General features: G+C 45.4%; 1 protein-coding gene across 1 annotated transcript in view; it reads right to left on the reverse strand.

The window, feature by feature from the left end:
• LOC144224188 (solute carrier family 22 member 2) overlaps positions 1-6,801 on the reverse strand; it is a 23,378-nt gene extending 16,577 nt beyond the window's left edge. The window contains exons 1-2 of the mRNA XM_077755063.1: positions 6,391-6,801; positions 4,718-4,821 (exon numbers count right to left, since the gene is read on the reverse strand). Of these exons, the coding sequence (XP_077611189.1) occupies positions 4,718-4,821; positions 6,391-6,801 (515 nt within the window). The remainder of the gene's footprint in view (positions 1-4,717; positions 4,822-6,390) is intronic.
• Positions 6,802-11,203: the final 4,402 nt, after the last annotated feature.

An 11,203-nucleotide genomic window follows, 5' to 3' on the forward strand; every position in this document is an offset into this window, starting at 1 on the left:
TCGCTGTTCCCCCCCCCCCCCCCGTTTCTTTCCTTCGGTTTGTAGAGCAGGCTTTCTGAAAGTTGACTTGGGGCAGAGTACCACTAATTCATATTGTCATCATGTCTACCTTGTTTTGTTCTAAGAGACGTCCTAATTGGCCGTTAATGGGTATTTTAAAGATTCTTCATAGAAGGCAATGTTTTATTGAGTCTTTGCTTGTCCACTGCAAACTGTAGTCACAGAACGCTTTATGTCATTTGCTTTGCACATTTGATGGTGCCTGAGTATTTTTTAATAGCTACTCTGCTCGTAGGCAACTGCGTCCTAGTGACCATTTCAATACCAACTGACCATTTGAAAATAATCTACAACACCCTTAACAATTATTTGGGAATGTTACTGTTTTAAATTTGAAATTGAAAGATCAAACATTCTCATGAGTAATAAATGTAAACTGCTAAAGGTCTTTTTTTTAAGTTTACTTATTTATTTTGAGAGTGAGAAAGCAGGATCATGCATGAACTAGGGAGAGGCAGAGAGGGAGAGAGGGAGAAAGGGAGAGAGAAAATCCAAGCAGGCTCCAGCTGCCAGTACAGAGCCCAACATGGGGCTAGTCTCACAAACAATGAGATCATGGCCTAAGCTGAAATCAAGAGTTGGCTGCTTAACCGACTGAGCCACTCAGGTGCCCCTAAACTGCTAAACTTCTTAAGATCCTGTTTGGATCATTGATTTCTTAATTCTCAGTCAGTGATTCCTCACTGTAAATATTTGCCTCTTTGGCCTTTTATTCAAAGTCTTCCAAAGTCCCATCTCAACAAAATGTTCTAGCCTTTCTTCCCATGTTCTCCTACCCACACCCCTTCCTTTACCCTCACAGGGTTTATAAACATTTGTTCAGTTGATAGCTCTCTTTAGCTTCCAAAGTTGACCCAGGCATACCATACCAGTCACACTCCCATAGATGGACAAATCCTGTGGCTGATAAGAGGGAGTATTTACCATTGGAAACTCAGAGCATGAAAACCTTCAGAAAATCAAATCTATGATGCAGAAAAACTTTGGTGGGGAACATGTCCCAAATAAGGTCATGATGCTATTACAAAACCGTGGCATGGCTGGAAGAAGTTTTGGAGATCTGGGATAATGGTTTGGGACTTTTTCTTCCTGCAACACAATCTTGTAAGTGGTTAAATGAAAAACAAAGAGATAAAACAGAAGAGGGGAGGGGGCTCCAGTATTGCTGGCTTCATACATATTTTAGCTACTTGCCACTCAGAATGGGGCCAGGACTCATTGTAAGAGAGGTTAGAACAGGCTCGGGTCCACTCTAGACCTGCTGGATCAGGATCGGAGTTTTAATAAGATTCCCAGCTGGTTTACATGCACATTAACATCTGGGGGGCACTGCTTTCATTTCACTGAGCCTCAGTTTCCTCGTCTGCCAATTGGGTACGACAAAATCATTTTTTAAAGGCTGCGATGATCCTAAATAACATATAACACACCAGTATGCCCAATATACTGCCTCGCACATGGTCTGTAGTGGAGAACTCATTTTGGAAGATTTCACATAGTTGGGTAGGTTTGACTATGACCCATTGAGACTCTGATTCTGCTCTGATCTAGTTCTATCACGAAATATAGGGAGTGGGCGCTGGCTCTTGAGAGATGATCGTTAGGCTTTCAGAAAATTTACAAGCTAATTGTTAAACACAGCCACTGTTAGAAATTAAATCCTACATTTAAAATTAAGGAAATTATATTAAAAACAAGTGTAATAAATATGCAAAATGTTGCTTCCTAATGACTTTACTGTGTTTGACCATTATCTATGCATGAGATTGTTTACCTCTATCTGTTGTATCCGTACGGTGGAAATATCATATAATGGAAAATATTTCTAGTCAACTCTGTGTTTAATGGGCTCACTTTAGTAGCTTGGAATGGACCACTGTTGCAGTACATATACCAGGGAAACCAACAAATGCTACACACCAGGGCTTTATCCCTCAGAAAGCCAGGCATTAAACATTTATAAGCATGCCACTAAATACAGAACTTACAATTGCTGATCAGTAGAGTAAAAAATCTAGAATTGGTGAGAAATTACTTTTTTGTATTAGGTGATACTAAAAAAAATGTTCTTTAGAAGGTTTGATTGATTACATAAATGAGACATATTATTAAAGGCTTATTTTCTAATTCTCTAACTTATCCCTTCCTTCCTTCCCTCCTCCCTTCCATCAGCAAAGCTGACTTTAAGAAATTTGCCATGGTGTGAAACTCAGTATTCTTATTTATAATCTTTTCATAATATCCTCTTGGTTTTCTTATAAAAGATACCCTAACTGGCTGTTGGTTCATATTTTTAAAAAGCATTACAGAAGACAATTTTATTTCATGTTGGTTTAATCCGTAGCATAAAATGAGTTCCCATGAGATTCTTGTACCATTGTATAAAATCTGAATATTGTTCAGAAATAGTCATTAATTATGCAAAAGATAACTTGTCTTTTCTTTTTAATCAAATGGCTGTTGTCTTATTGCATACTCTCACATGCATATGTAAATAGAACAGAGGAAGGGGCAATAAACAATAGAAATTCAGACAATTTAAGAGAAAGAAATGGGGGTGCCCGGTGGCTCAGTGGATTGAGTTTCCAACTCTTGATTTCAGCTCAGGTCATGATCTCAGGGTCATGAGACTGAGCCCTGTATTGGGTTCTGTGCTGAGCATAGAGTCTGCTTCAGATTCTCTCGCTCCCTCCTCCTCTTCTCCTCCCCAGTTTGTACTCTCTCTCTTTCAGAAACAAAGAAAGAAAGAAAGAAAGAAAGAAAGAAAGAAAGAAAGAAAGAAAGAAAGAAAGGAAGGAAGGAAGGAAGGAAGGAAGGAAGGAAGGAAGGAAGGAAGGAAGGAAGGAAGGAAGAAAGGAAGGAAGGAAGGTTTTTTGTTTGGGTTGTTTGTTTTTCGGGTGTGGAGTTTGGTGAGTTCCTGATAGATTTTGGATACTAGCCCTTTATCTGATATGTCATTTGCAACTGTCTTTTCCCATTCTGTCGGTTGCCTATTAGTTTTATGGATTGTTTTCTTTGCCATGCAGAAGCTTTNGGAGGTTTGTATATAGCTTTTTGGGGAAGAATAATGAGTAATCAACTTTACATAGAAGATTTCAACAATAGGAGCAAAATAATGAGGTCATCCAAGAAGGTGGATAATTGACTGAGGATTATAAGTCAGGAATGCACTGTCAGTGGGGAATTATAACCAGTCTCCTCCGTGAGTGGGATGAGAATAATTAACTCCTTTAGTTAACCAGCTGTGAGGCTCAGTCACCTATTTGCTCACTTCCATCCTGGCAGCTGAGTGTGAGTATCCCCACCTTACAGGAAGGAGGGAGTGGAGAGGGGGTGAGGAGGCAGGGGGTCAGACAGCCACACAATCTGGACTGTCCCTTGTCTGCACCTCTCGTGACTTAAGGGGTCATCTCCAAACCATCAATCTATTGGTTGCGGGGCAATACAAATAAAAGCAAATGACCTTCCTTTTTACCTCACAAGCCTCCCAGCCCCAGCTGTGAACATGAAGATGCCCCTGGGAAGGAATAGATTAACTATTGTTACTAATCTTTAGCTCATTTGTAAGTTTTCATCCAGCCTGACGATATAGCACAATCAAAGAAAATATTCTATTTACATTTAAAATAATACAGGTTTGGATTTATCTATATCACAGATGTAGTTGTGGAAAGCACCAAGCGTAAAGTATATTTACCTAGAATATATGTATTTATTATATAGCTATAGATCACTAGTTCTGGTTACTAACGAGAATGATACTGTTTAAACAGTTGAGCACAGTGTCCGGCACACTGAGAACACCCAATAAATAGCTGGTATTACTAGTGCTAAAGTATCAACTATAAAGCAAATTTTTCTGTTCCTTTCCCTTTTGAGGATTCCTAAAAATATCTAATTGGCCATCAACCAAGTAAAAATGCATGTTATAAGGAACTTTCAGGACAGTAAATCCGGGCGTACAAAGTGATGGATATATAAAAGATATGGGCACAGCTGAATTAGTACTGAAAACTAGCTCCCTGAAGAGACGGACCTTCAGAGAGGACCATTTGTTGTATGTTCCACGCAGAGAAGTCTGTCCTCATCTCTCCAGAAATACGGACATAATGGTAGTGGATATTTACCTCTGTCAGTGTAGACGGTCCCTGTTTCCCCTTTACCAGATTATAACCTAGGTTCCATACCTTTAATTACGTCTGGCTCCAGGACCCCCATCAAGAATTCTGTGACCTAATGGGCTAGGCAAGGACAGTTGAAGGGTGAGTCTACACTGGCTTTGGGTCTATGAGAGACAGGCAGAGGAGGGAGAGCTCAGGATTCTGAAGGTTCATAAATGGGGAGCTGGTGATGAGGCTGATGAACTGGGAATCACAAAAGGGATCAAATCATCTATTACTCTCCCTTTTAACCCTAGGCTTCTGGATAGCCCACATGGAAAAACTATTGCCCAATATAGAACATTCCTCTATGACCCCAGGGAAATAGGCGCATCGGTCATGCTTATTGAAGCAGTAGAGGACATTTCAAATTGTCAGGACAACTGCCGCAAGGCCAGGAAATTGTGGTCTGTGTGCTTTGGGACAGGCGCAGGTGAATCCAAGTGTTTTTAGGACTTGTGGGACTATTTAAATTCCACCACATGTGTAACACCTACCTGTCTGCTATGTAGCCGATACCCACAGAACCGAAAAAAAATCCTACATTCACAGCCGACTGAAACAGGTCCAGCATCCAGGAATTGGCACACACTAGGTTAAACTGCCGAGGGGCGAGAGGTTTCAGGGGTCAGGAGAGAAAACAGAATCCCGTTAGACACAGCTCAACCCAGGGAACTCATTGAATATTCCTTGCTTTGGGCTGATATGGCTGAATGGCAATAAACCAATTGTTTTCTTGCTTATATGAATTTTCTTTACACAACCAAAAGATTTGCCCCATGATCTGTTTAGTCTTCCATCCAGAAGCATGTCGTTAAGCCCAAATCTGTTGATTCAGGTAACTACTCCATTTCGCTCCATTTTCCCTTTCTAATTTTGATACGGAGAAGCAAATGGGTGTGTAAGCTGGATACCAACGCTGGCCTGAGGGAGCTGGGGTGTTCAGCTTCTTTGCTGTCTCTTCAGGAGTGGGGGAATCGGGGTCGGTGGGTGCCTGAGTTGGTTAAGCTTCTGACTCTGTAGATTTCAGCCCAGGTCATGATGTCATGGTTTGTGAGATGGAGCCCCACAGTGGGCTCTGTCTGACAGTATGGAGTCTGCTTGGGATACTCCCTCCCTCTCTCTTTTCCCTTCTCTCTCTGCCCCTGCCCCTGCTCGTGCTCTCTCTCTCTCCCTCCCTCTCTCTCGAAAAGAAATAGATCAATACACATTTAAAAAAATAGTAGGGGAATTCGGAACATCTTTACAGCCTGCTACATTCACTCTCACTTGGAACAAGAGGCCTTGTTGAGGAACAATAGGCGGAGATTTGGTTTCTAGAGCAAATTGCTAACTCTATGGCCTTGGGCAAATTTTTTCTCTGTTTTGGACCTCAGCTTCCTCATCTCTGCATGAACGGATGAGATTAGCAATGCTGTAAAGCCTCTTGATATTGTCTGGTGTTATATCTGTGATCTCGATCTATGGGTGCATATGACCTTCAGACCATTTAAGAAAAGCTCCCGTACCCAAATGTCTGTTTGTACAAAATGTTTTCATGTTACCCAAGCAGTCGTCTTAAATTAAGCCAGGCAGCAGGCTTTCTCTGTATTTTCAGAATAAGTACATCTTCCTATTTTGGTTTTTCTCCAATAAAAGCAGATCCCCATTTTTTTGGTTTTCTCTGTATTTATTAAAAGGAGGCTTCACAATTAGATGTTAATGTCTAGTGCCGTAGCAGAAGCTCCAACCTCAGATGGTTTTTATGCAAATGTTTTGAGCCAATCAAAGAGAAAAAAGTACAACTATCAAGACAAAAAGGTATCATATCACAGTAAGGTGCCGTTCAGGTGAGTTCCGTGAACTTTCAGGTTCCAGAAAAAAGAAGCTGAAAATTTTTCCTTTTCCTGGAATTATTCCAAGAATTCTGCTATGCTTTCCCTTGTTTCTTACCCCCGAAACTTACATAAGCTGGAATCATAATGGCCAGAATTTGATGAAGTTTTAACTAATTCACTCATACTCCAGACAAATACGAGACTGCATGTTTTTGTTGGAAACGAGAATTTTATAAGATATCAGGAGCCCAAAGAGCATGTCCAGACAGTGTAAGAACCAGGCTTTCCTGGCTTCTTCCTTAAGAAAAGCTACGAACTGGCTTTCTCCCACCTTGAGTCCTGCGCTCACTCACCTCGGTCACGATGGACGAGCCCTGCGTGTCGTACACCCAGCCGTGGCGACAGGGGCCCAGCGACAGGTCGCTCCTGTTGTCCGCCAGGCCGGCCAGCGGGTCCACGCAGCCGAGGGCGCTCTGGTTCCAGTCTACCTCGTAGCGGCGGCACTGGCGAGGGGACGCCTCGCCCGCCGCCCCCGGGCCGGGCACCGTGTAGTTCAGCTCCTCTGCCAGGCTCCAGCCGCATCGGCGGCTCAGCTCGGCCACCCCGGGGCTCAGGCAGCGGTGCTCCGGGGTGAAGGCCAGGAAGACGATGCCCACGTAGATGGGGGTGAACACCGCAGAGAGCAGAGCTAAGAGGAAGAATGTCTGTTTCTGGAAAAAGTTAAACTCCCCTATGTGCTCTAGGATGTCATCCACGGTTGGCATGATTATGGGAGGCGGGCGTCTTGGTGCTTCTCCCTGTGCTGGTGCGAGTGTCCCGGAGCGAGGCTGTGGGCAGCTCAGCTCAGCTCGTATCCAAAAGTCAGAGGGTTGGAGGGAGTTTATGTTAGAATGTGGCCAACCTTTGATCCAGACTTCTACTTGGTCAGGCTAATTTCCAACTGTGCCCTCCTCCAGTGGAAGTGTGTCCTGTGGCTCTCCCGAGATGCCCTGAGCAAGAAACGGGGCCAGATGTTGTGTTTGTTGTAATACCACTCCCGGCGAGTTTGCGTTCCCTCGCACCAGCCCCACAAACAAACCCTTCTCTGTGTCACACAGGGAGAAATCGGAGAGCGTTCACATATCGCGGGCCTGCTAATCTTTCCCTGGTAGACTAAGCGTCCAGGAAATTAATATATTCCCAGCTCACCCACGCAGCCTACCTCTTCTCTAAGGTGCTGCAGAGAACGCACACGCATTTGGCTTTGCCCGCCAGCGGGATGTGAATCATGGTCTTGGGTCAGAGCTCTTGTCTGGGTTCAAAGTGGTTTGCGGTTTCTACCACCGGCCTCAGTCTACAAAAAACATTGAGTGCACTGGGGATACATGCTTGTTTTGATTTTTTTTCGCAGATTTTATAATTCTGCTTTTTAAAGAATACCAATCTGGCATTCTTGTTTCAACCCTGAAGTGTCCTTCTCTTGATCCATTTGTGAGGAAAGAATAAAATGTTCACCACACACACAGGTCAAGGGTAAATGCAGGTGGGCAGGAATGTTTTTATTTTTCTTCTTTCGTCCTAGAGATTTCTGCTCGCGGTCAGAGATGCCTCTTTAGGACGGTGTCGGATGCATCCAAACACAAGACAAACAGTCAGTCCGTCTTTCCTGGTGTGCAAAAGGGTCCTTCCTGCAGTGAGAGGCTGCCCCATGGAGAAGGGGGCCTGTTGATATATCTGCATAGGAAAACACCAGAAACTTAATCCAGGTTTCTTTCTTTCTTCTCTTCTGTTGCCTCTTCTGTCGTGGGTCTGATAGCATGGCCCTGTAGGTAGTGGCTCATGACGATCCTCCTCCCTCCTGCAGCTTTGAGCTTCTTGTTGTCTTGAAAAAGCAAAAGACAGGGGCGCCTGGGTGGCTCAGTCGGTTGGGTGTCCGACTTCGGCTCAGGTCATGATCTCACGGTTTATGGGTTCGAGCCCCGCATCGGGCTCTGTGCTGACAGCTAGCTCAGAGCCTGGAGCCTGCTTCACATTCTGTGTCTCCCTCTCTCTCTGACCCTGCCCTGCTCACGCTGTCTCTCTCTCTCAGAAGTAAACATTAAAAAAAAAAAAGCAAAAGACAGGTGCTTGTTGGGACCTTATCAGCCTCTGCTGCACCTGTGTTGGCTCATGGGGGTGCTCTGCTTGGTGGTGTCAGGCCGGGAGGAGCCCTACCCCTGCCCACCTCAGTTTGCCATTGGCCGCATGAGTGGGTTCAGACTCCGCAGAACCAAGAGTTTGGGGGAGAATTTCTGGCACAAAAGTTATAATGACAAAGCCCATCACAATGTTCCCCACTGACTAGTCAATAGAAAACAAAACAAAACCAACAAGAAATGGGTGACATTTTTGGTTGCATTGTGACTATCTGAGGTCAGAGACAGGTGGTGGCGAACAGAGATCTCACCCCCTGGAAAGCTTGGCTCATCCTGCTGCCACAATGGGTGCTGGGAAGCATTTATGAGAGACAAGGCTGTGGCCCTGCGTGGCCATGAATCTGAGACACGTTCCCGGTCATGTCTCAGGAGTCCCCCAGGTGCAGAGACAGTTTTCAAATAAGAATGAAAAGTCATTCATAAAATAAAGGGCAGATAAATAATGCCAACAAGCAAAAAGATAACGCAGCATCGAACAAGAAAAATATACTTTTAACTTTGCTCCCAGGAAAAATGGAGTAGATGTACTTTTCGTTATTCTTCCCACTCAGTACAACGAAAGCCCCTGGACACTATTTATAAAACAATTGTAAGAGACTGAACAGTGGAAAGAAAGGCAGACTGGCCTGGGGCATCTGGACCCAAAGACATGGTGGGTGAATTTTCTTCCTGGGCTTTCTTTCCGCTTCACATAAGCCAGACTGGGCGCTGGAGGAGCCAGCCAGCCAGAAATACAAATAGGCACAGACAGCCAGAGCCCCAACAAAAGCCCGCTGTCTCTAGATTGCCAGGAACAAGTTAGAGCTTTTTTGTGTGACCCCTGCGGACATCTCGTTCCTCTTTTAAGTGTTTTGGTCAGTATCTTACTAACTTCAAATCATTTTTGTCTCTTCAAATGGTCTTAACGGAATGTGATGTAGCCTTCCTTTCAAGGCTGCTGTCTGCAATTCTGCAGTGTGATTTAGTCATCTGAACAAGTGCGCGGAGCACCTTGGACATTATTCCCTAGCTGGGAACAACTGGCAAGGACCGGCTGTCACCTAGACCAGCCTCTGATGAACGTGTGGATCCCTCAGTAAGATCCTCAACCTTGGAGGCTGCCAGCTTTGCTGCCCGAAATTTCTAGTAAAGTCATCTTATATAATTCTGGTGCCTGTCCCTGTCCAACTTCTACCTACTGGACCTGGTTCTCATTTCCAGATGAACAGAATCAGGACTTCTTCCTCTTTGAGGTGACACTCATCACACAGTAGAGATGTGTACCACTGCCGTGGCTGACATGAAGAGACTCAGATGGTCTGTGTTCTTTCCTCAGAGTCAAACATGGCCAGCTGTGGCTTTGGTCTTAGGACCAAGCCCTCCCCTTCCAGCCTCTTCTCTGACCCCAGGCACCGATGACAGAAACCGGATGTGGACTTACAGAGTGCTGCAACCTAGGAGCAAGGGTATGGCATGGAGGAGGGGGAAGGAATGGAAGAGATGGGAACCATCTGGAGCATGTGATTTGCTCCGGGCAGCCTGTGAGGTGCTGTGTTCATGTGACTTCTGTCTTGTCATCTTCAGAACACCCCTGTATGCTGGATGTGAGTGCTCCTTTTTCACAGACGAGGATGCTGAGATCAGAGCAGTCTGGGGACTTCCTCAGGGCCAGCTAGCCAGTCCGGATGGCTCAGAACTGGCGGCCAGGGTGTCCCCCACTTCTCCTGCCTCCCGTCATTCACCAGAAGTGCTGTGAGAGTGGGCTACTTTAAGAAGTGACCAAGGTCAGGAACCTTGACTCCAGTCCCAGGAACCCAGAGGTGGTCCTGACTGCTTTTTACTAGGAAATTTCATAAACACTTGCACCCTGGATTTGACTCATTGAGACGATCCAGTTCAAGACACCAGATCTTCATACCAGGAAAAACAGGGCACCAGGTGAGAGGCAAGAGGAGTGTAGTTTGCCAAGGAGAAGTGATGTTGAAATTCACTATGAATTAGAGTGAATGATCAGATAAGGAGAAGCTAAGACCTCAGATCACTTACAGCAATTGGTTTGCCTGTCATCCACACTTTCCATTGACTAGTAGCACAGGCGTGAAGCCCACAGCACTGCTGCCGTGACATCCACCCTTGGCAGGTGACAGACTAGACCCCACTGCAAAGCCACAGGCAGCTGAGCAACTGGACGAGGGAAACCACAGAGGGAGATGTGGGACGTACGATAGAGGGAACTCAGAATTTACAATTTGAATCTGGTCTCTGTGCGCTTACCACTTCCGGTGGTGTTGGGGGATCGTTTACATACTCACAAGTATGATAAGGGGCTAATCGGATCCTATGGTGAATGATCATTTAATCCACATAATCTGATGATTATTATAATTAATATCAGAAGTATTTCTCAATCTTTTATCAGGTTCCTTTGCAATGTAAATAATTATTGTCCCTAGGCTGCTAACTTCTGGAGGCACAGAGGAAGGCTGGTTGTGTCTGGACTCACGTTCTCAGCTCCCCCCACTGGAGCACGGGGACTGGTTCAGGTGGGCAGTTAGTCTCCTACTCAGCGACAAGCCAGTTGGGTCCTTGAAGAATGACAGGGCAGAGCCAGGTGACCCATCAGCAAGGGAGGGTCGGGGGGGGTGGGGGTCTCTGGACTTGTCATGCAGGATGGCTTTAACACTAGATGTGCGATATAGTGAAAAAGCAAGATGTGGCCCAGGGTCAGTGCTGGCCCTTGGGGAGGTTGAAGCCTACCGGAGACAGGATGACTGAAGACAGATTGTCTCACAGTGATGCATGCTGTGTGGCTCACAGGGATAATGGCGGGAGGCCAGCTGGGGCCAGGAGGGGTGAGGCCAGCCTTGCCCCAGAGCATCTGTGTCATCTGGGCAGCCTCCTAACTTGTGAACTGGCAACTGTACCCAAGTCAGAGAGCTGATGAGTAGGGACTCAGAGGACTACACTGTGTGGCTCACACGGGTCCGTAATCATTCACGAGACCTTCCTCACT

The sequence above is a fragment of the Crocuta crocuta genome, unplaced genomic scaffold (assembly GCF_008692635.1).
Source record: "Crocuta crocuta isolate KB4526 unplaced genomic scaffold, BGI_CrCroc_1.0 scaffold11, whole genome shotgun sequence".
NCBI classification, from domain to species: domain Eukaryota; kingdom Metazoa; phylum Chordata; class Mammalia; order Carnivora; family Hyaenidae; genus Crocuta; species Crocuta crocuta.